Source organism: Trachemys scripta, chromosome 15, assembly GCF_013100865.1.
Source record: "Trachemys scripta elegans isolate TJP31775 chromosome 15, CAS_Tse_1.0, whole genome shotgun sequence".
Classification (NCBI taxonomy): Eukaryota; Metazoa; Chordata; order Testudines; family Emydidae; genus Trachemys; species Trachemys scripta.
The window spans coordinates 25974653-25999719 of record NC_048312.1 but is presented as its reverse complement, the minus strand read 5'-3'; the positions used below and the strand labels follow the sequence as shown (position 1 = coordinate 25999719).

The 25067-nt window shown below is 49.3% G+C and overlaps 1 protein-coding gene across 1 annotated transcript in view; it reads right to left on the bottom strand.

Annotated features, from left to right (window-relative positions):
- Positions 1-23425, bottom strand: part of RBM19 (RNA binding motif protein 19) — a 116720-nt gene extending 93295 nt beyond the window's left edge. The window contains 17 exon segments of the mRNA XM_034791035.1: positions 3228-3345; positions 3959-4159; positions 5737-5847; positions 8858-8954; positions 9533-9654; positions 10173-10303; positions 11805-12005; positions 13933-14004; positions 15162-15240; positions 15605-15679; positions 17636-17785; positions 17787-17923; positions 19495-19717; positions 20324-20362; positions 20587-20718; positions 21994-22176; positions 23227-23425. Coding sequence (XP_034646926.1) covers positions 3228-3345; positions 3959-4159; positions 5737-5847; positions 8858-8954; positions 9533-9654; positions 10173-10303; positions 11805-12005; positions 13933-14004; positions 15162-15240; positions 15605-15679; positions 17636-17785; positions 17787-17923; positions 19495-19717; positions 20324-20362; positions 20587-20718; positions 21994-22176; positions 23227-23262 — 2107 coding nt within the window. The 5' untranslated portion in view covers positions 23263-23425.
- Positions 23426-25067: the final 1642 nt, after the last annotated feature.

The following is a 25067-nucleotide window of genomic DNA, read 5'->3' as shown; positions in this document are numbered from 1 at the left end:
TCACCATGGTATCCCATCACCCCAAAGTCACCGAGGGATTTTATTCTCAACACCTCTGTGGGGTAGGAAAGCACTGCCCCCAATTTACAGATGGGGAAACTGAAGCACTGGGTAGCTTCAGTGACTCATCCTGGGAGGCTGTGGCAGAGTCAGGAATTGAACTCAGCTCTCCCAAGTCCTAGTCAGATGCTGTAACAACGATCTCATCCTTCCCCCCAAAACCATTCCTTTCATCCATCTCATCTGTCTTGCCTTTCAGACTAAGCTCTCTGGGGCAGAGACTAATTGCTATATGTTCACACAGCACCTGGCACAATGGGGACCTGACCTGGTTGAGACCCACAAGCACTGCTGCATGTTTTGGCCTTGCTCGTCCTCTTGTTCTGGGACTGCTTCTCCGACCCTCCTTGTAGAGCTCAGTCTCCATTTATACCAACCGTGCCCAAGGAGAGAACTCTCTAGTCGGGGTGGTGGCCTGTATAGAGTCCCTGTAAGCTATTTATGCTGCTTCTTGGAATAACAGACAAGATGGGTGAGGCAACATCTTTTACTGGACCAACTTCTGTTGGTGAAAGAGACGAGCTTCTGAAGAGCTCTTCTTCAGGTCTGGGCTATAATAATAATAATTCATAGATTCATAGATTATAGGACTGGAAGGGACCTCGAGAGGTCATCGAGTCCAGTCCCCTGCCCGCATGGCAGGACCAAATACTGTCTAGACCATCCCTGATTGACATTTATCTAACCTACTCTTAAATATCTCCTAATGATCATCATAATACCCTTTCTAAAGCAGAAATATTACCCATCAGCTGTCCCTTCAGTATCTAAGCGCCAGGGAGGCTACCTCTAAAGTCACCAGATTTGACAGTCTCAGGAGTGCCTCAACTAAAGGCAAGATCCTAGACAGTGTGATCATGTCCACTGCAAGTGGAGTTAGTCCCATCCACCAAGACATTTAAAAATGGCCTACACTGAGCACCAGAGACTACTGGAACAATCCTGAGCATCTCAAGGCACTGACCATGCCCTGTGTTCCCCCTGACTGGCTGCTGAAGGCTCAAGATCAGAAGCTTCAACAGAAGCCACCATAGATCCTCGCACAAAGCCAGAAACATTCACTGGTTTCAAAGTTCTCCTACTGGCTGGGCTTCATAGACACAAAGCTGAGACTGGCAATGAGACTAGCACAATTGCTACATTGTTCGGCCCTGGGCATGAGTGCCATCTTCTAGCAATGCGTGTGTTTCAGGAGCAGGAAAAAAGGTCTTCAGCCCGACAATTCCTGCCTTTTTTTGGCCTGGCTTTAATCTCATCTGCCTAGTTTTCCTGAAACTCCTCAAATCACCCTCCTTCAACAAAGGAATTTGCATATTTTGGGACTGGATACCAGAACTAATACTAAAGCACATGAAGAATAATAACTATTGCAACCAACCAAGCAAGATGCACATTTTCTTGGTCCACACTGCATTTGCGTTAAGGCCGAATAAGGGGAAAGTCTAAGCAAGCCATTTCTCTTTGCATCTCTTCACTGGCTCCCCCTTCTCTATCCTATCAAATATTCCATCCTCATCCTTCTCGACCTGGCAGCCATCTCAACAGACATCTGTGCTCTTTTCGAAGTCTTGTCCTCCCATGGCTTCCCTGACTCTGTCCTCTCCTACCTCTCTAATCACTCCTTTAGCATGTTCCTTGGGGGATCCTCCTCATCCACCCTTCAACTCCCTGTGGGGGTTCTTTAGGGCTGTCTTTGGTCCTCTTCTCCTCTCCCTCTGCACCTCATCTCTGGGTAATCTCATTGGCAAACACAAATTCAACGACTACCTCTGTGCTGACAACTCAGAGATACCTCTTCACTCCAGCCCTGTCTCCTGTCTAGACTAAAAACTCAGCTTGCCATTGACACTGCCTCATGAATCTCTAAACACCAGCTCAAGCTAAACATGGTTAAGCCCGAGCTCCTAATCTTCCCCTGCAAGCCCTCCCCGCTACCTCCTTTCTCAACGATGGGATACCACCATCCAAACCTGCAACCGGAGTGGCATCTTCGACTCAGACCTCTCTCTAGGTCCTCACATCCAGGCTGCATCTAAATCTTGCCGATTCTTTGGGCATAACACCTCTACGATACGGCCCCTCTTATCCATGCACACAGCTACAAAATTCTCATCACCTCGCGGCTTGATTCCTGGAGCATCCTTCTCTGGCCTTGACAAATCCCCGCTCGCGGCCATTCAGAATGCGGCTTCAAAGATCATTTCCCTTGCCCATCACTTTGACTCTTTGCATCCTTCCCCTGGCTCCCCCTTCTCTGTCGCATCAAAGATAAGCATCACTTTCAAGGCCCTTCATAGAGTCTCATTTGCTGCTGAGCTGGTGACATTCGGCCCATGAGGCCATCCTCCACTGCCCACTTTTTAAATTTTCAAACCCCTCTGTGCTTTCTCCTGCACTATTCCGTATGCTTGGGAGGCGCTGCCCATAAACGTCTCACCTAACTCATTCCCCTCCTCCAGATCCCTCCTCTGTCAGGATGCCTACGCAAAACATGGCAACGGTCAGGCTGTTGGTGTGCACAGACCTCTACCACTCACTCTGCCCAACACTGTCTCACCATTCACTTGTACTCCCCAGCACGTCAACAGCCATCTGTTGCCTCTTATGTTGTACTTCGATTGTAAGCCGCTTGTGTCAGGAACCGTATTTTTGTTGTGCGCTTGTACAGCACCTAGCACAATGTGGTCTTGGTCTGTGACGAGGGCCGCTGGGTGCTATGGTAACACAAATTAATAACGCTGCCCCTGCATTTCTGAGCCACAATCATTCTCCCACACTGCTTAATAGCTTGGCTCTATTCACCCCTCTGACCTCACACATGCTACCAACTGAACCCCGCTAGTGCGCCAAATCTTAACCCCATTTCCAACACCAGCACTGGCTTCCAAAAACCCAAAAGGAGAAAATGGCAGCAGCAAGCAAGTGCACTGCTGTATTGCTTAGATCTAGAGACGGCTGCTTTCCCAGGTCAGCAGTCGAGCGCTCTGCAGCATGATGGGGGAAGAGAAGCTCTGCTCGTCTCTAGACACACGATCCTCAAAGCAACTTCAAGTAAGGCAGAGGTTCTCATCCAGTTCGGACAAGAACAGCATGGTCACTGCTCTACAGGAAGAGCAGGATTACACACACTACAGTAAATACCTCCTCCCCCAAGTCAAAATTCTTACCAGTTCCCAGCCTGGCTTCTCCTTCCTCTCCTGGAATCTCAGGCTGTTTCTTCTCAGGGGGTGGGCAGGAAAAGACACCCATGGGAGCCCACTCGAGATACAGAGGGACGTGCTGAAACTGCAAGGGTGACAGATACAAGGGATGTCTACAAGACAGGGGAGAAGTGTCTTTGGGGATGGGGGGGAGGGAGCATAAGTTCAAATCTCAGCTCTACCTTCTCAGGGGACATATTACAGGAGACGGAAGCTGGTTGGAGGTTAAAGGCACAGCCACATGCTCTCCCCGCAGGGTGTGTTCTCACTAGGGGTTCAGCAGCCTTCTCTAGGGCTGAGTTTGAACAGTACCGAAGGCCCAGGAAACAGCGGAGATTTTTATAACTAGACTTTACACTGCACGTTGCTAACAGCGGTGACTTTTCTTAGCAACATGGGGGGAGGGGGATTTTATTCTCCTAAAAGTGCCCTGATCCTCTCCCCACTTCTAGAGATTACTTCCCTCAGCCCCTCCACATTGAGCAAGAACTTGCACCCTTTTGAATTTGATTACTAATGATTACATCTGAGGCTTTAAGATACTGATACCTGATCCAATGATTCCTACCTGGCTTCTCAAAGTGCCAATGCTGGGACAGAGAAGAGGGTGGATTTGCATTAGCCCGCCTAGCCTGGATCCCCTATCCCGAAATGCGAGTTCCACATCAGATGGTGCACGTTGCTGTCCCCAGGCTTACCTTGGAGTAGGCCAGCTTGGTGAAGGCTTGCTTGGCCTCCGTGGGCTCCAAGAATTCCACAATGGCTGTGATCCCTCCTTCCGGGAGCAGCACTCGCCCGAGGCTGCCATGTGGGCCAAAGACCTCCTCCAGCTCCACCACTTTAGTACCGGCAGGGAGGTTCTTCACTAGGATCACAGTTTTACTCCGTTCTCCAGCAGCCTGAAAAGGGGGGGGGGGGGGGGAACAATACAGAGGAGGATTCTTATAAGGGATCTGAGACTCTGGGGCCCCCCCTGCTCCATTTCATATGCTTCCAGGATACACTGCAAACCCACAAAGAGCTGTGTAAAATGCCCTTCCTGACTGAAATGCAGGCCCAATAGACAAAGTCCATTCACTCACGGGGTGCATCAGTTCCCAACGGTACAATACAGTCACACCCACCGCTGTTCTCCATTTGCAGCTCAGCTAGCTCCGTACTGCTGCGGGCATTCAAACAGCTGCCACGTCCCACTCCAGGCTGGACGCATTTCTGTGGTGGGTGAATCTAGGGTTCAATCCTGCAAGGGGCTGAGCAATCTCAGCGACTGACTTCAATGAGAGGTGAGGGGATCAGGATCAACCCCCCACCATTTGAGATACTGGGGTGGGGAGAAGATAGTACATAACCCTAAACTGACTTATTAACACTTACACGTGGATATTAAGGGCTGGAGAGGGAAGGATGAGAACTATTAATGAGCTGTGATCGTTCAGCTGGTCCTGCACCAGCCGTCAGCCAGGAAACCCTATCCTCGGAGCTGTGCTGATGAGGTCTGTGCACAGCGATGTTTAGCATGCAAAGATGTCGTGCCGGTTATTCTAGCCTAGCACCCATTGCAGACACGGCTGTTTTTACTCTACTCAAAACCGGACCAAAAAAAAAAAAAAAATCAGTATCTGTGAAACAGAAAACCAGAAAAAAAATGGAGTAGGGACTTTGTAGTTCACATTTTTATACTCAAGCATCTCAGCATCTCTTTGAGATTATCCTGAGGCTTCTGATGGAGTTGCAGAAGCATAGAATATCAGGGTTGGAAGGGACTTCAGGAGGTCATTTAGTCCAACTCCCTGCTCAAAGCAGGACCAATCCCCAGACAGATTTTTGCCCCAGATCCCTAAATGGCCCCTTCAAGGATTGAACTCACAAGCCTGGGTTTAGCAGGCCAATGCTCAAACCACTGAGCTATCCCTCCCACCCCAGCCCAGACCTCCCGGAGGAGAACACAAGCAGACTGAAAAGCTCTGAAGGGAGATTTCTAGAGACAGGAGGCTGAAGGGAGCCAGGTCAAATGTGTTCACCTTCCCTGGAAGTTGGAGAAGAAACATCCCAAATCCTAGTGCCACTGACTCCAAAGTTTAGGGTTTTCCTCAGCTTCCAGCCAAGGCACTGTAAGGACTAAGCACTAGGAAACAATGGGATGTCAGACGGGGAAGGAGCCTCATGTTTCATGTGTGTTGCACACCATGTGATCAAGAGAACTGAAAGGCCAACGTTCCCAATCCTCTTCGCACCCAGCTAAGCCAGGAGCAGACTGCCAACGTACAGACTGTTCTCTCTGCTGTTCACCGTTCAAGATTTTATAGATGAGTGACCCAGCCCTACACGGAGAGCACCCCCACGCCATTATCCTGCAACACTCTCTCCTGAACGCCCGACCCCCTGAATATCCGGACACTACGGTGAGAAGAAATAAGCCATCTGCTGCTACAGCGAGCAGGGTCTCTGCTGAGCCGGAGCTACTGAAGCGCCTCACCTGACTGAAGGAATCCAGGCTGACTCCATTGTCGATCAGGAACTGGCGGACGTCCTGGACTAGCTGGGTTTCACCCAGAGCTACCCTCACGGCCACGCTGCCTTTGCCTTCCTGCAAACGAGAGCAACAGTGGTGAAATCCACAGAGTGACAAAGCCAGGAGCATAAACTACACCGGTAATAACAGGCCTAAACTACAGAGGTGCTGAGCACCTGCAACATCCAGGCCACTCAGACTCTGGCCTAACTGGAGGTTTGCATACAGAGGATGAAATCTTGGCTCCGCTGACTTCCGTCAAGCCAGGACGTCACCCTGAGGTTAGCTGATGACTCGTAGGCCATAACTCAGCTTTTAGGTCCACATTCCGGGCTGTTACGCAGATGCAACTCCCCTGGGAATTCCACCCCTTGTAACTGAGGACACGATTCAGTCCTCAGCTAGTGAAACGAATGGTGCTGAATGCAGCAGTAAAGTGTTACGTAGGGTGGTTTTAGGACCACAGCTATTTCAGCTGGTGTCTACTTGGCCACCTGTGTGTAGTTATGAGCGCACAACTGCAGTAATTGTGAAGCACATTAGGCACATACAACACAGCCTGGATTTTACGAACACCGGTGTTACGAATAACCAGTTATAGGAACCATTTTTTCCCCACAGGGAGGGGAAAAAAACAAAACAAAACCAAAAATATTATCACGCAACAAAAGTGATGTTAATGAAGAACAAGTCGACATCCCTGCACATTCTGAAATGTCAATGCACTGAAAATTGCTTTGCACTGGTTTGACGAACAAGTGATGCAGGGCGCCATACTGCAGCTTATGCACTGTACAAACTGTAACAGATCTTCCGTTGTATGAACTCCTCAACCCTCAATTAGTTCAAATAGGGATTCTACTATACTTGTGCACTTAAGTTATCTGAATATCTGCCCTTTGATCTCTCATTAGGTTTCAGAGTTAACACGTGAATATAGTGACCTGAGCAGGGCAAACCTTGAAATCTGTGCCATGCTGCCTAAACCAACATTACATCCATCACATCCCACAGGCTCTCTTCACACAAGAGCTAGGAGCTACTTGGGTATTAAATAAAAGCAGTCAGATTCTACAGAATGCAAGTCATGTGGTTTGGACAACGTGCATACAGGGACCAGACCCAGCCCAGCCACTGGGTGCTTGGTACCACTTTTCCATAGTCACGAGATGGAGACTTCACACGCATGTCAGTTCTGACTTCAGTGGGCTATACTGCAGATCTTCCAAGGTGAAAGGCTGACACATGTGAATACTGTTCCAATTATGCAGGCAGAGCCAGGAATGATTTTTGTGAAACATACTTGCTCCTTTTAAAGCCTGAAACACCCGCTGTAAGACTGCCCAATATGTCCTCATTTAGTCTAGAGATCAGGTAGAAACCACATGCCACCTGCTTGAGAGAGGGGGCTCCTGCTTCCTGAACCGGAGTCTATCCACCTGGCCCAGGTTTGCCTGTTACCCCCTGTTCACCACTGGGACCCACCTGGCACCCTGCTGCAGCCTCCCGCTTACCCACTCACAGCGGGATTTTCAAACGCACCAAGCATCCACCTAACTCGGCTTCCCATCGACCTCAATGATAAAACTCCCATTGACTTCAATGGGACCAGCGTTAGGCCAACGCCGAGTGCTACTGAACCCCCCGCCCCAGAGAACAGGAATGAATGTCGGGCACTGCTAAGTAAAAAGAGCTGCCTTGGATGACCCAGGTGCCTGGATATACCTTGTATTCCATTTAGCACTCTGCAAGTGACCACCATTCAGATGAACTCCCAGATACCGCCCACATCGAGTTGTTAGTGCCGAGTTAAGACAGCAGCACTTGGGTTCACACTAGGAAGGCTCTATGCAGCCAAAAGAGCTAAGAGTCTAGATAAAAGTTGAGATGCAGTAAGAGCCATTTCATCAGGGTGGATAAAAATCAATGATTAAAAAAGATTTTTATTTAAATCATTGTTTTTTCCCTCAAAAAGCAAAAGATTGTTTTAATTAAGATACCTTTGCACTATAATGTATCTCATCATGGAATAGGGATTATAAATTCTCATTCTATAGTATGAGACAATATATTCATGTCATGTTTAAGAAAAGTTTTGTAAATGAGTTCCAATAGTTCATGGATTAGGAACCCAATTTTATGGAGTTCCAGGGGCTTCTGTATAGATTATTTAGGTTAATCTTTCTACCTACCCAATGAGACTCAGTGCTCAGTCTAGAAGATACCATCAGAGACGCTTAGTTTTGCAGTTCTCAAACTGTGAATTTGTGTCTCCAGAGATAACGTGCTTGTTAACAGCAAAAGTGGTGGTGGTTGTTTTTTTTAAAAAGTTTGTTGGTTTTTTTAAAAAAATATTTCATTTAGCTATTTTAGTTAAAAACAATTTAAACAAAAACAAACCTGATTTTAAAAAACTTGAATGTTTAACTAAATTCAAAAATTCATGCTTGTTTTGTTAAAATATTATATGTTTGCTGTTGAAAAAAAAATCCAGAATACATAATGTTGTTGTTTTAGTTAAACAAAACAATTTAAATGTCTATCTGGTGAGGTTCTCCTCCTAATACAGCCTGGCAAGAAAATCCTCCAAATATTAATGATTAACCTGTTGAATTGGAGATAGTTCACCTCCCAGTGACTTCATAAATATCTGCTTCAATTACCTTTGGTAAATGAAATAACCAATCGTTTATTTTCTGATATAGCTGTAAAACTGATCTGAAAAGTTTTCAAAATAAATCACTTTAAAAAGGTATAGTGTACCTTCTAAACATGAAACCTACATCTATCTCTGAGTTGTGAAGACAATGTTTGTTGTTATAACCTTAATACAAGAATGCACTTTTATGTAGAAATCCATGCTTAAATCGAGTCTTCTTAACTAGTGATTTAAATTAAATTGATTTAAATCAAATGCACCCTGCATTCCATGGACACGTGTACTAAGGGAAACGTAGTTCATGGTACCATGAGGTGTGCTAAGACCCTTCGAAGAAAGACACCCAAAGTGGCAGCCTTTAAGCTGCAGGCCACACACTTCCATCCACAGACTGAAACGCTGCTCCCCAGCTAGAATCCAACTCACGTGATCGAGAACTTGGCTCTTGGTGGCATTGTACTTCTGTGCGATTGCATCTGCCACAGCGTTCGTGCCCATGAACAGCGTGTTCCAGTTGTGAGAGCTAGAGGCCGAGGAAGAGAAAATTAAATAAGAGGCCTAAATTGTAAGATCATTCACACCTTCCAACTGGCATCTGCCTCAGAGTGACACAGAAGAGACACCCAGCAGGCCAACAAGGATCACAAACTGAATGGGAGGAAGGGTAGAGGATAAAATGTGGAGGAGGATGGGGGAGCAAGCGGGTTGTAAGTAGTGGGAGAGAAAACAGAAAGGCTGCATTTCAGTGGAATAGGACATTCTTCACTCCTACACAGTTACAGAGCATTGGCTGGGCTCTGTTTAGCCTGCCACCGCTGGAGTTAGGACACTGGATTAGAAGGACTGATCTGGTAAGGCAACTCCTATGAGCCAAAAAAGCATCCCTGTTCTTTGGCTGAGCCGAGGCCAGAAAGAGAAAAGATGCGAGGACACTAGAGTCAAGGGAGGGGCAATGTAATGATCATTTTCCTGGCCCTGTTCCTTAATATACCCCCTAGAGAAGCCGCACACATTTCAATTCTGGTCCCAGAGGGGAATTCTGCAGTTAGTGCCATATTAAAACAAAAGGCCCCTGCTGTGTGACGCTGCTCCTCTCTGTACCTGGCACTGTTTGCTTTGTCCTTGGACTCTTTCTGCTTCTTGTAGGAAGAGGATCCCTCAGCATCTAGGTTCTCCCCTTCTTCCTTCTTTATGGTGGAAGGTAACACATGCAGCATCCTGCCCTAGGAGACAGACAGCACAAGACCTAGTGCCTCTGAATCCACATTCATGAAAAAAAAGTCTCGCTGCCTCAAGGTAAGATGAACTAGTCAGTGCAGCACTCCCATGCAACTTCCTCCCACAATGGCCTTTCAACCTGACCTGGGAGGACCTCCCCTTCCTTCTCTTGTCACTTCAGGCTGGCATCAACGCAATGCACCAGAGCAGCCCAACAGGGAGTTTGAAAGATCAATGAACTCCAACCTCTTTGCCTCTGGTAACAACATATGATCTCTGCGTGGCACCGAGCTAGCAGCAGCTTGGAGTTTTCTGAACCCACTGGCCCACGCAAACTGGTGCTGCTACACTGCTGCCCTCGCCCTTCCCATCTTGACAGCGCTCTGTTCCTCAATGCACTGAGCATCCCATTGAGCAGCGCACCGTGGCACCACCAGACGCATTTGACCTTCTGGCAATAATCCGTGACCCAACATCCCTTCCCCCGCAACCTAACCATTCAGGCGAGTTAGTGTCACTGTACCTGAAACACCTGCCCGTCCACTTCTGCGAAGGCCTTCACTGCATGCTCTGGGATCATGTAGGTGATGAAGGCAAATCCCTTGGGTTTCTTGGTCAGACTGTCTATGGGGAAATGGATCTCGGACAGGGGACCTGCAAAAGGCAAATCCTTTCCATGAGACATGCCCCCTTCTCAGGCACTGCAGAGCAGGGTTCTGAGCTGGTGTCTTCTGCAGGAGCCCAGCTGATGGAACGAAGCCACGAAAGTTGGGGCAGCTTAGCACTTGCAAGGAGATGTGCGTTCAGAGAATCTGGGCCTGCTCAAGGGTTGACTGCATGGATACGGAAACCTTTATTTACCAAGTTGGTACAAGCCAGCAGGAATACCGACTTCCCCCACATCCTACTCCTGAGGGCATTCTGTGCCAAAAATTAAAAATTCTGCAAATTTTATTTGTCAAATAAATGTGGAGGCTCCAGCATGGCATTGGGAAGCACAGGCCACTGGCTGCCCAGAGGTGGGAGATCACTGTACATCTCCACCCCCACTCCCCCAGGACGGGGACTCGGTGGGGTGGGGATGCGGGTGGCTCGTCGGGGTGGTCGAGGTGCAGGGGAATTGGGGCTCATTGCAGGGGTTCTGAGTACAGGGGAGTGAGGCTCAGCAGGAGGGTTGGGTATGAGGGGGTCTGGATTTACAGGGGTTGGGCGGATGGGGGAGCAGCTCCCTGTACAGGGAACCCACCCCTGCAGCTGAGGAGCAATGGGTACAGGAAGCAGTGGGGTAAGAGTTTGCAGAGCTTCCTGCAACCAGGGAAGAAATCTGGGGGTGGGTCTGACCCGGCCCCAGATGCCATGCAGGGGAAGAGGAAGTCCCGTCCTCCCCAGCCCAGCCTGGCAGCTGAGCCAGGTGCAGGGTAGAAGCCACCAGCCAAGTCTTCCCCAGTCCCGCCCCCTGCCCCATAGTGATTTACCTCTCTGCCAGCTGCCCTGGGCACCCAAAACACACTACTGGGGAAAGTCACATGACCACTCTTGTGGCTTCCTTTTGCTTCCCCAACAGAAAGTCATTTTTCTGCAGGGAAGCAAGGAAATCTGTGGGGGGACATAAATTCTGCACATGCACAGTTGCGCAGAATTCCCCCAGGAATAACATCCCCACTAGCAACGTGCCTTGATTCCCCAGGCATCTAGACATGAGGAACATGGCCTCTTGATGCGCTGCATAGACTAGGCAACTTACAGGCCAGCCAGATCTATCCGGGGCCAGAAGGAGAGGCAGTTCATCACCCAATCTTCTCTCTTCCAGTGGCACACTGGGGCTCCATAAATCCTACTCAACCCTGAGCTAGGAGAAGATGTCATGGAGGTGGAAGGGAATTCAGCCTAGATGGCCTCCTCCATAGCTGGCCTCCATACAGAGATTGCCAACCAGGAGGTCAAACATGACCGTGAGTTTTGAAATGGGTTCCAGTTGTAAAGATTTAGTTTTAAAATGGTGCCCATCCCTGTAGTATCTGGGCATCTGCAGGCTAACAGAGTACCACAGCTGTCTCCTCCCCTGCACCCAAATGAGCACTGACAGCCAGGCAAGATGATTAACCCTCAGATTGCTGGGGGGAAGCAGGAAGCTGAGTGGAGCTCCATTCCCTACCATATTTGGAAAATATTTGCTCCAAGTCCTCCTCGGTGCTAGTGTAAGGGAGATTCCTGACAAAGAGCCTTCCTGACTCCGAGAGGTCTTCCTCTTCCTCATCAGCCTTCTTCCTCCTTTGCCAGGGCTGGTCTTCGCCCTTCCGGGTGAGCTTCATCTTCAGCCCACTCTCCTCTCGGAACACCTCAATGTAGCGCCCACCTGCCGCACACAACACAGAGGGGAACCTTATATCTCAGGCACTTCCAAAGGCCTCAGCCGGACCTGAGCCCAGACAATGAAAACATATGGTCGTCTCTAAAGATACTGAGCCAAATGTACTGCCGATGTAAGCTGGAAAAACTCTACTGACCTCCTGTGGAATGCCCCCTCCCCCCCACCAAATGAATGCAGCCCACCCCATCTCTGGGAGAAGAATGTTAATGATGTTTTGGGGAAAGCATGCTGCACCTCAAAATGAGAGAACACCACTGGCTAGACGCCTCACAGAGTCAGGGCAGCACATTCTAGTTCTCATGACCTCTCTCCATTCCAGTCCTGGGCTTCCATGCAATAATGGTTTTGCAATATAGGACCGGCTTTCATTGAGGACTGGGATAAGTGCAGGATTTGAACACAGGGCTCCAGCACTAACCCACTGTGCCATCTCAGCCAGGTTTAAATCATCGTTTTTAGGTTTAAGACAAATGGAATGACCAAGACACTTCGCCCAGGTGCATAATGGAGCTTTGGCCTACCACCAGGAGCTACAAAAGTGCTGCAGTTCTACTGTAACGGCTTCTATGGTACCCATCTCAGTGTCATTTAGTATGAGAAGACAGAATTCCTCGTTTCTTGCCCACTGCTTCTGATCCCAGAGCACTGACGTTTTCGAAGATACCAGAGAAGTGACTTTGAGAGCGAGCATGCAGCATTTGGCCTGTACAGCAGAGATCCCAAGATTGGGACTGCTCCCCGAAAGGTTTCTTGCAGGAGGGTTAGTGCGGGTGAAACGTGCTACATTGACAGGTCAGAGCTCTCTATACAGCCAGAGACAGAGATACAGCATAGGCTGCTGCACAGCAAGCTTCGGTCACATTGTCATGGTGGGACTTGTGGGGAAGAAAAGGGAAGAGTGCCCAAGACCCAGCCAATCCTTGACCTCTCTGCTCAGACTCCCAACTGAAAGAGTAAAAAGCAACAGAGGGTCCTTTGGCACCTTTAAGACTAAGGCTGGGTCTACACTACCCGCCTGAATCGACGGGTAGAAATCGACCTCTCGGGGATCGATTTATCGCATCCCGTCGGGACACAACAATCGATCCCCGAATCGACGCTCTTACTCCACCAGCAGAGGTGGGAGTAAGCGCCGTCGACGGGAAGCCGCAGAGGTCGATTTTGCCACCGTCCCTACAGCGGGGTAAGTCGGCTGCGATACATCGAATTCAGCTACGCTATTCGCATAGCTGAATTTGCGTATCTTAAATCGACCCCCCCGTAGCGTAGATGTAGCCTAACAGAAGTATTGGGAGCATAAGCTTTCGTGGGTAAGATGCATCTGAAGAAGTGAGGTTCTTACCCACGAAAGCTTATGCTCCCAAGACTTGCATCTGAAGAAGTGAGGTTCTTACCCATGAAAGCTTATGCTCCCAATACGTCTGTTAATCTTAAAGGTGCCACAGGACCCTCTGTTGCTTTTTACAGATTCAGACTAACACGGCTACCCCTCTGATAACTGAAAGAGTGGGTTTTGTGATGTGGCTACTGGACTGAAATTCACTAACTTGGTTCACAGAGGCCAGCCAGTCAGCAGATGACGACAGCTTTAAGCCAATACCAACCTGGGCCAGAGTCCGACAGCTTATATCTGACACGCCCTGCTCTCCCAACCCCATACTACTTGGTTAAGTTGCGACAGTTTAGCATTTGGTTCTTTAATGAACCTGAGCAACAGACTCAGGGTTGTAGATCATGCTGCTCTCTGCGTTTGGTCTGCGAGCGTGATCGACATCATTTCCTGCCAGAGCAAAATCAAGAGACAGACCAGAATCCACTTGACACTTTAACAGCAAAGAGGGCTTACAGCAGAGCATCACAACACCCACAGACCCATTAGAGTCAGTAACGAGGACCTACAAGCTGCCCTTACCCATGTATTCCTTGTTTCGTTTCAAGGCTTTCTGTACTTCTTCCTCGCCGTTGAAATCAACAAAGACGTAACCTGGAAGGAAATCAGGTTCAATTGAGCACCACATGGGGTATGCGGATGTGCGTACGTACACACACACTGGCACTAACTAGCCAGTTAAGCACAACCTAACGATGCCAGCTTCTTCTGTATTAGATCTCCATAAACACGTGTTTAGCTCCCATTACAAATTGACTCTGGGCTGAAAACAAGTATCAGATTTCAGACAGGAAGGGATCTTTCATTAAAGAGAAATGATTGTTTAAGATGACTTTTGTTCTTGTTTGTGTGCATGTAAATGGTCGTAAACTGATTTGGCAGCTACACCCCATGCGTTCCATGTGTTTTTACATGCCTTGAATTAATGACGGGATAGAAGATCCACCCCCCTAAGGTTATGAAAAGAAAACAATACACATTGGAAACACACTACCAGCCCTGGATTCATTTTGCATCCCTTCTGGTCCACGCACCATCACCAATAACCATGACCCAACTCAGTTCCAGGTGCGGTTAAGAGCTGAACCTCAAGGTAAAGGACCTCTAACTGGAATTTGGTTAACAGTTCTATAGAAGATGCATGAACCAGAACAGAAGCCATCTCCCATTTGGCTCTGCGGAGCTTGGAGTTGCAGAAAGCAATAAATCCCACTGGTCAGCAAAGCAAACCAAAGTGGCCCACTGCACACAGGGAACAGAGCTATAGGGCAAAGGACACCATTTTCACAGTGTCACTCCTCATAACTCCATTCTAAGGGTACGTCTACACTACCCACTGGATCGGCGGGTAGCGATCGATCAATGACGCGATAAAATCGATCCCCAATCGCTCTGCTGTCGACTCCGGAACTCCACCGCAGCGAGAGGCAGAAGGAAGCGGAGTCAACGGTGGAGCAGCAGCAGTCAATTCGCCGCTGTGCTCACGGCCAGGTAAATCGACCCAAGATATTCGCATAGCTGAAGTTGCATAACTTAGGTCGACCCTCCCCCCCCCCCGCTAGTGTAGACCTAGCCTAAGGTAAGGAGATTGGAGTAAGTCAAAGGAACTTGAAGTATGAGAAATGGGGCAATTCGTAGCGATTTGGAACCACAGCTACAGGAGACAGCAAAGGCTGGCACGGAAAGAGCATTCCTAATGACATCTCTGCTGTCTCCTGCACCCACAATGCACAACCCCCAGCAGCCAGTACCTGTCTTATTCCCATGTACGTTTCTTGCTATCCTGATCGCCACCGGCTTCAGGGGCAAGAGGAATTCTCGAACGTTTTGCTGCAAATAGAAAAGAGGAAAACAAGAATTTTAGCAAGTAGGGCAGATTTCGGGGGCCTACTTTTGTAAATGTTACGAATGCTGAGTAGATCCTACAAAAACCTTTCATAAACACAGCCAGGGACAGACTTAGAGTCCAAGGGACCCTCTACAGTCTAAACATACCAAGCCAGATTCCATTCTCATAACTAACCCATTAACTTGCAGATACCTAGAAGCCCCTGCACAGCACGTGCTGGTTTAAGTTGCTGACTGCTAAATGGCAGACCTTGGGAATCCAAGGACCATCGTCCTCTTCCCTGTTGCAAGCACGATTTGAGCCCTAAACGAGGGAGCGGGAAGGCCGCGATGGCAGAGCACGTACCTCAGTGACATTGAACGGGGCACCGCGCAGCTTCACTGTGTACGGCGTGGTGGCTACATTGGGGTTGGCCCGATTCTTCAGGTGGACAGAGGAAAAAGTGAGAGACAACATTTGAAAAGTCATCCTTAGCAAGAGGTTTAATCTGGAACCGTTTCCGGACCAACAGACAGACAACCGTGTCCGGCAGCACAGTGTAAAGATAGGAGAGCTGGAGGCCTGATGCCATGGAGCTAGTCTTACCAGCAAGCAGGAGGCTGGGGAAAGGACAGAGTAACAGATGATTCACTCCCACCCCTCACGTACAGAGTCAGGAGACCCAGATAGGGCGGAAACAGAGAGGAACAGCACTTCGTCCCTTCCAACAGCCGGAGGTGGGGTAGAGGGTTCAGTTCGGCACTGATACACTACGGTTGATGGGCACACATGGGATATGAAAGACAGACAAACATCCCTTCCACCCTTGGGCAGCAATCAGGGAATCCCAGAAGCTTGGAGATGGAAGGGCTGGGATTCACATAAATGGGTTACCCCTGGATCTCCACCTCATCTTTTATATCCGCTTCTGACATGTAGATGTGGCTAGTTGGCAGGCCAGTAGGTTTTCCAAGCCCTGCCTTAGAGAGCCTCAAGCTTTCAGCCCTCCAGTGGGTCTAACAGATCCCACATATATACAGCACCTGCCCTAGTTTGGCCTGCAGCTCTGTTACTCCATGAGGTTCCTGCCTTATTTAAGGTCAAAGGCCTGAGCCCGCATGCAGATAACTAGTTCCCAGTTTCTGCCCGTTCCTTGCTCGGGTACTTAGAGAGACAACCCCCCCAGTCAGGGAAAGTCACAGGTGCCAGAGTGTTCATAAAACAGCTGATGATTCCGCGTGGCCAACTGTATGTGAGCCATCTTAAAGGGCTCCAAATTTCGGAGTGCACCAAGCACCCATCCTCTAGAATTCAGGCCTCTTCAAGGTCGGTCAAGTTGGGCAACGAAAATCTCTAGTCATTTTTCAAAGTTTTGGCTAGCATGTCTAGTCAGTTACAGTGCAACCTGGGCGAGACAGTAAAACACAGGATTAATCACTACTAAGGGCAGTAATCCTGTATATATGCCCTGGGCATCCTGTGACTAACAAGGCATACTAGACAAGGGCATACTAGACAAGATGGCTCCAATTACATCCCCAAAGACTTCAGAGTATCTGACCTAGCCTAATGATGTAACAGTAAGGGAACATACCATTAAATTCCCTTCAATGGTCAAATAATTTAATCTGCTTTCACATTTCTCCATGCACTGCCCCACAACTTGACAACCAAGGGGACTGATTTTGAGACCACTATGGAAAACTGCCCCTTTGAGACAAAACGCTAAACGGGGAGACATACAAAACAAAAGCAGAGGTATTTATATGGCCCCCCATCATTGTACTGTCAGAGCACCTCATAATACCCCCGTGAGGTAGGCAACTATTATCCCCATTGTACAGCAGAGGAACTGAGCCAGACACACTAAGTGACTTGCCCAAGTTTGCACAGGAAGTCTGTGGCCCAGAAGGGAACTGAACCCAAAACACAAACTGTCCGTGCACTGTGTTATATCTGGGTTTGACTAAAATCAGGCGCAGGCCCAAACCTTCGCGTCTGTGCTTGCTACATCCTGAATGGCTGCTAGTACGGTGTTTGCCTTTATGAGATCGCTCAAATGAACGGGGACCTTGCTCCCCTCTCCCCGTGATGTCCCCGTTCATGCCTGTGTTTCCTGGCAGCATCCTGTGCAGAGAAGGCACGTGAACTCATGTCTCCCAAGTCCCTAGTCACTGGGCCATCTTCCCTCTCTCACAAATGCATCTATTTGGAATAGATACAGTGATTATTCATTGCAAACCCGGTGTTACGGGAGGGACAGGAGGACACAGACCATTAGATTTGGAAACCTCTCCCCGTAGGAATGATGATGGACCGCAGCTGCCAAGTTCAACTCCAGAGCCAGGAGCTGGCACCCAGGGTTACAACTCAGGCCCAGCTCTAATTCGGTTATACCTCCAGTGTTGCTCCTTTCTTCTTCTTCCTCTCCACCACTGTCCCCTGCCCTTTGCTCTGTCCTTCCAGCTCTGCCCCTTTTTCCACCTGGACACCGACAGTTTCCAAGCTGCTGGGCTCCTTCTCATCCTCGCTTCCCCCCCTCATGCTGCTCACTGTCCAGCTGGTCCTCCTCACTCTCCTCCTCGGCTGAGGAAGACGAGGAATCTTTCACCACTTTAGATTTCAGGTAATCCATATCGGAGAGCTCTGCCCTGGCAGCTGCCTTTTCTCTGGGGCTCTTCTTTACTGCCAGAGAGAAGAGAGATGGGCATTAGATATTGGGCATGCACACACCCCCCATTTCCCCAGTGGGGCAAACGGCCCATAGCAGCACAAGCCCCCCACATGCCCTTTGCCCAGCTGGGCTACTGCAAGAGCAGACGCCCTATATGCACAGGAGGCACCAGAGGATGGCTCAGGTTTTACATCCCAGTATCAATCCCCTTGCCTCTTCTCGGGTCAGGTGATCAAATCCAGCCACAGCTGGTAAGGATGAGAAGCTGTTACTATCCAATGGGCTGTTGGGTGATACTGATTAGATGGTCTGGTGATTCCCAGCAGAGACGGGTCCCATCACAAGTCACCAGTGCAATTGGCATTACACTCTCTCAGCAAACAGACCAAGGACGAAACAGGCCATGGATCTGAACGCCTCCCTCCTGCCACTGAGGTTTTCCATACAGCGGGGAGAATCCTGCTCTGCTAACGTTCATCCTACAGGGATCAACTTGGCTTTCCAGGCTGTCGGCCTTTCCCTGGCACTAAAAACACTCTGCTATTTAAAAAGTTGGATCAGCAATACACAAGGACATGGAAACACGTTAATGGGTTCTTCATTACTAGTTATCCATATCACTACAGCACCCAAAGCACTGAAGTGCTAGGCACTATACAGGCATAAGACAAGCCCTGCTCCAGAAAACTCCATCTTAGTTTAGGACAAGGTGTGACAGGTGAACAAAGATGGAGTTGGGTGGCAGGGAAGGAGCCAAGGTAACAGTAATACAAGTGTGGTTTGCATGGACTAGCTGCGAGCACAACTTATAGAGGAGCTGGCTTTGGTTTGCAAATGGAGACCAATAGGCAGACGAGTATCAGACTCTCAGCTGAAATCTGAAGCACGGTACGTGGCCAGGATATATGTGCATTTGTTCATTGATTCACCGGAGACCTACATTTCTCCCCAGTTATTGGCTTCTTTTGTAAAGCACTTTGAGATCTCCTGACGAAAAGTGCTAGATAAGAGCTAGGGGTTGTTATTCTTGTTTGTTCCAAAACCCTCTCTATGAACACCTCAATCTGTGACAGTTACTTAAATGTGTCACCTAAAAAAGAGTTCAGTTCAGTCAATTATTTGATTTCCAGTAGCACCTAGAGGCTCTGATCAAAATTACAGCCATATTGTGGTAGGTACCGTATGCACACACAATCCCTGACCCAAAGAGCTCACAATTTAAACAGACAACATGGATAAAGGGGAGGGGAAACTGAGGCATGGGAGAGATTCACTTGGGCAGATGAACCAGGGAGTCTGCAGTTCAGTGGAGGCTCAGTGGAGAGGGACTGAGGGCCTCACCCTTTGTTACCCACACTGATAAAACGTGCTGAAACCATAGTTACTACGCAGTTTGTATCTCCTCTTTTGGGATATAGGGTTCGATCCTGTGAGGTGCTGAGCTACTGCAATTCCCAACACCTCCAATGGGATCTGAGGGCACACAGCATTTTCCAGGAGCTGCTCAGCATGCCGCAGGATCAGGCCCCACATCAGTACACCATTGAAGAGAAGGATGAACAGAGCCGAGGGAGAAATTTACTTTTGGTGCCTGCGGTTTCTTGCTCCTTGTGGCGTTTGCCCCTGCCCTCCTCCTCTTCGCTGAGCTCCTCTGACTCATCCGAGTCAAAGTTCAGATAATCATCCACCGGCTTCGATTTCCCGGTCTTGGGCTCCTCCGCCAACATGTCATTAGCCCAAGTGGCCACTTGAGTCCGTTTTTGATGAACCACCAAAAATTCTCTAAATGCCTCATCTCCTTCCAGCTGTTGGAAAAAACAACACACATGAGTAGTGAAGACAGACACTGGGGCATGTAGCCAAGTTTAGATCAGGGTCACTGTGTAATTCCTCGCAGATAAGATCTCAAGGGAAGGAGTCTGCTTTTCACCTGCCAGGGCTGATTTCCCTTCCATGAGATGCGGACAATTATGCTCCATTTACATCCAGTGTTATAGGCTACATCATAGTTAAACCACCTGTCTCACCTGAATCAACAGCCTTGGAAGCAGTACTCCTTCCTAATTATAATGCTACTAATTAAACACAAGTGCAGACAGTAACTCTGAGGCAACAAGTGAAATTCTTAATGGTCTAATAAGTATTTTGCACTTCTATAAAGCACCTTTAACCTGAGGATGTCAAAGCACTTTAAGCACGCAACAGAGACAACTACAAAGTTCACTATTTTACAGATGAGGAAACAGGCGCAGAAAGGTCAAGTGACTTGCTCAAGCTAGGAACAGAACTCAGAAGTCCTGGCTCCGAGAACAGGATCGATGCAGAGACTACTCAGCAATTTCTATCCCATACTTTCTATATCAAACTCTTCTCAAATGGACAATTTTCACATGCTGCTCTTCTCAACTCACCTCTTTTAAGTTTCCTGTTGTATTTTTCTTCTTTTTATCCTGAAAGAAGCAAACACATACTTTTCAGATAGCCACGAACCCCATTATACAGATCAGGAAAAAGGCAGAAAGTGCTCACTAAGATCACAAGCGAATGGTAAACCAGGAATAGGACACGGGATCCCCGAATTCCAGATCGCCTGCTGCAGCCACCAGGGTGCACTTCCCCAAACAAAGTCTCTGATGTCCATGTCGCATACCCGAGGAAAGCAAGTGTGACTTACTTTCTTTGTCTCCGTGGGAGCTGGACTTGTTTTGGGCTTATCGGTGGGTTTCTCTGGTGCAGAAGGCTTCTGGGAGTGTTTACTCCAAGCTCTGGGCTTCGATGGGTCACCGAACGATTTACAGAACTCTACCTGAAAAGTTTCAGAGTAGCAGCCGTGTTAGTCTATATCCGCAAAAAGAACAGGAGTCCTTGTGGCACCTTAGAGACTAACAAATTTATTAGAGCATAAGCTTTCGTGGGCTACGGCATCCGAAGAAGTGGGCTGTAGCCCAGGAAAGCTTATCCTCAAATAAATTTGTTAGTCTCTAAGGTGCCACAAGTACTCCTGTTCTTTTTACCTGAAAAGAGCCACCAACAAGGAGCCCCCTTTTAACAAGTCCTACTTTTTATTATTTCAGTTGCATTTAAAGCAGAAAGGCTTAGACACTACCATGCTAAGGGCCCATTCAGAACCATATGTTTATGGCTCTTCAGTGGAGGGAAGCCTGTAATTATATTAATCATTTTTGGACATATTCAAACAAACTTATGTTCTCCACTGTCATCCAGTGCATTGTCTCCATAGAACAAGAGAAAATGTAAATTTCTTAAATAACACGAAGAAGCGTACACACAACTTCAGCCCAGAAATCTGAGACTTTAAATCAGCCTAGCCCGGACCAGCACTGCTGGAGCAAAGGATAGAGTAGACTAACTCAACCGATTCAATTTGTATTGCAGACCTGAGTCGAACTGCTCCCCTTACCATCAAACTAAGAAGATTTTCACCTGCCTTCCTCTGCTTGAAGATCAAATGCTGAAGATCATGCCCTACCGCTGCAGTGGCTCCCTTGGCAGAGGAACTGGTATGGTCCCACTGAGTCCAGGGAAACAGGATGCTGGGGGAATGCCATGTTGATCACATTGAAGTATCCACACGGCAGATCCTCCTGTCCCCAACCCCTGAATGGAGTCTGAGAATATATTCCAGCTACTGGGCCCAAGTAGTCAACAGCTCCACAGCTGCTCTGTGGCTCGTGGGGACAGAGGAAGGGAAGGATTTTATCTCCCACATATTTGCCCAGCACATAGCCTGCTTTTTCAGGCTGGATACTGGGCAAAGGACTCTTTCCTTAGCTTCCACAGTACTCCTAGCCCTTGCTGGGGGGGGGGCAAAAGACTAGGAATCAAACCTGGCTCCATGAACAGCAGCAGGGATAATTACTAACACAAGTCACCGGGATGCCTGAGAATCAGTCCATAAACAAGGCTCCACCACTGAAGTATAGCCAGTTGAGTTTAGCGAAGCTCCCCTCCTCCTCTACATACACAAACACGATTAGTTCATCCTAAAGAGTAAAATAATATCAAGTAGCAAACTTCTCCCAGAGAAAGAAGCAAACATTTCATTTTAAGGCCAACTCACCGTGATTCTGGCCATGTCTATGAAACTTTTGTTGAAATGATTCATTGCCATTTTGGCTTCATCTTCGGACTTAAAGCCAATAAATCCAAACTTGCGGAACTTGCCATCCTTGGTGAATTTCAGGCTGCAATCAGTCAGCGTGCCAAAGGCTGCAAACAGCTTCCGGAAGCGATCTTCCTTCATCTGCAAAAAGAGGATGGGCATCAGGGAGGCACATCAAAAGGGTGGAAGGTGGTTTATAGACAAGTCTTTGCACTGAAAAGCTCACAGTCGAAGTACACTTGGGCTTCATCTTTATGATGCCTCAGAAACACAATGTTTAGGGCACCACTGCTGTAGCCCTCATCACCCTAATATTAAAGTACAAGTTATATTGATAACAGTAAAATTCCCTCTCAGTTTGCAAGCCAGTCCTGTTGTCTCTATATCTGTCTGTCACACCAAGATCTTCAGAGCAGGAGCTCTGTATTGGTGCCTTGTAAAGCACAAGTCTGCCACTGACCCAGAACAAACAGCAACCACCACATGACTTCCACAACTCAGCCTAAGAAGTAAGCTCCTCCTTACCCAGGGTAAGAATCCTAGCGTAATGGTTAGTGAGTGAGACCCTTCAGACCTAAAATGCAGAGCAATCCCCAACTTGTGCCCCCTAGTCCTGTAACTTAGGGGCAGCCCCTAGCCCTTGTCCCTCCAGCCTGAACAACTCACCTTAAACCCGGCCCCAAAGTCTCCTTGCCCTTCTCCAGTATGGGATACTCCCACTCGCCCCCCCCCCCATGGCTATAGCCCACACACTGCACCACATGGGACACCCCCCCCGACTGTATCCTCCTCTCCTCCTTCCCAAGTGCACCCCCCAATTTACCTCTACTCCCCCACAGGACCCTAACCATCCCTCCCCAAGTTGGACCCTTCCCTCGCTTCACCTCTCGTCCCCAGAGCTACATCCTACCCTCCTCTGCATGTAGGACCACCACCACCCAGACTAAGCCCAACCCTTCCCCACAATCCACCTCCGCTAGGACTACAGCCATCCTTCCTCCTCCTCCTCCTCCCCCAACCCCCCTTCCCAAATTTATCTCTCCCCCCAAGAGGAGACTCCCCCCAAGGTCTATGCCTATGCCCATGCCCCCATCTACCCCTTAAATGGGGACCCCCTCGGGGCTATGCCCCCGCAAGTGGGGACCCCGGGGCTGGCCCCTCCCAGGCGGATCACCCCCACCCCGGACTCACCCCGCTCGGCAGGTTCTTCACGATGAGGCGCGACATGGCGGGGAGGGACCCCGGGCCCGCCCGTTCCCCGCTCAGAGACGGAGCCCCCCGCGCTCACAGCCGCTCACGCCTCCCGCTGGCCGCCGCCATCTTGCCCGCCGCGAGTCACGTGATCGCCCTAACGGCAGCACGGCACGCACGTGCGAGGAGGGCAAGGGACGGGGAAACTCTGCGGGAGGGGGAGGGTCGGTCCCCCCCACTTCCGGGTAGCTAATGCGCACGCGCGAATCTGGGACGGGGGCCGACTCCTCCTCCCGTGGGTGCAGTGCCGAGGTGCGGTCAGCAGGGGGCGCTGTCTGCTCTGCGCTGCTTAGCGGGACTGAGGACCCAGCCCTGCCCGGCTTGGAGCCTCAGTCCAGGCATGGGGCGCTGGGGCCCCGCAAAGCGGAGCAGCGGTGCATGCAAACCCGGGCCGGGCTGGGGGGGCTTGCAGCCAGGGCTGGCAGAGCGGTGAGGGTATCCAGGCAGGCACTGGTGGGAGGGGGGAGCTTGCCTTGCACGTGTCTGCATCACAGCCTGCCACTCTCCCTTGCACTGAAATTCACCCAAACTAACCCTCGCTGCCCTTTGCTTTGTCTCTGTTAAGGTCCTTCCCCAGAAACGTCCCTTGGTCTAGCCCGGGGTAGGCAACCTATGGCACGTGTGCCGAAGGCGGCCCGCGAGCTGGTTTTCAATGGCACTCACACTGCCCGGGTCCTGGCCACCGGTCCGGGGGGCTCTGCATTTTAATTTCAACATTTTAAAAACCTTATTTACTGTACGTACAACAATAGTTTAGTTCTATATTATAGATTTAAAGAAAGAGACCTTCTAAAAACGTTAAAATGTATGACTGGCCCGCGAAACCTTAAATCAGAGTGAATAAATGAAGACTCGGCACACCACTGCTGAAAGGTGGCCGACCCCTCGTCTATCCAGGCCCTGGTGCTGTGGACAGAGGCTGGGGCCCGTTGGCTGGAGTCAGCCCCTCACACGCAAGGGGTGTTTCCAGGGAAGGGGTGGGAAACTCAGCAAAGAAGTGTCTCCTCTTCCCAATAGGCCTTTCCATCTTCCTCCCACTGATGGCTTCCCTCTCTTTCTTCTCCCCTCCCATCTCCCTCCCCCCCACTTCTTCCCTGGCTTTGGTTCTAGTCTCCCAAGGACTGAAATGCTTTTGTCTAACCCCAATTGCTGGGCTCCATATTGGGGTCACTGGGTGAGATGTAATGGCCTGTGATATGCAGGAGGTCAGATTAGATGCTCAAATGGTCCCTATGTTCCTTAAACTCTATGGAACTATTTGGCCCAGGTTAGGGGGGACCAAGTCACTCTCCACTTCTGTCTGCTCAGTGGCTATGTGATGTGTTGAGCTGGTGGCCTCAGTCCAGTTTCTAGCAGGAGGGGGTGTGATCTAGTGGTCAAGGCGGGGGATTGGGAGTCAGAGCTGGTTTCTAGTCCTGATTCTGTGACCTCGGGCAAGTCATTCAACTGGGCACTGTGGGAGCTGTGCCTCGGTGTCCCCAGCTGTACACGGGGGTTAATTATGCTTAGCCACCTTTGTGATGAGCTTTGAGATCCTCAAAAGGTCTATACATCCACATGTAAAGTATTCGTTGTAGTATTGGCATCTGCATCGCAGACCCACCACAGAGTGGGCATTCACTGTCAGTCCCAGCAGAGAGGCTAAGAAATAAATGAGTCTAAAGCCTGAATTGTCTTATTACTCCTGCATCTCCAGGGAGGGTTTGAGGCACTTTGCAGGGGCAGGATGAGGGAAGCACTGCATCTGTAGCTGCTCTGAGTGCAAGCAGAGAACTTCAGTG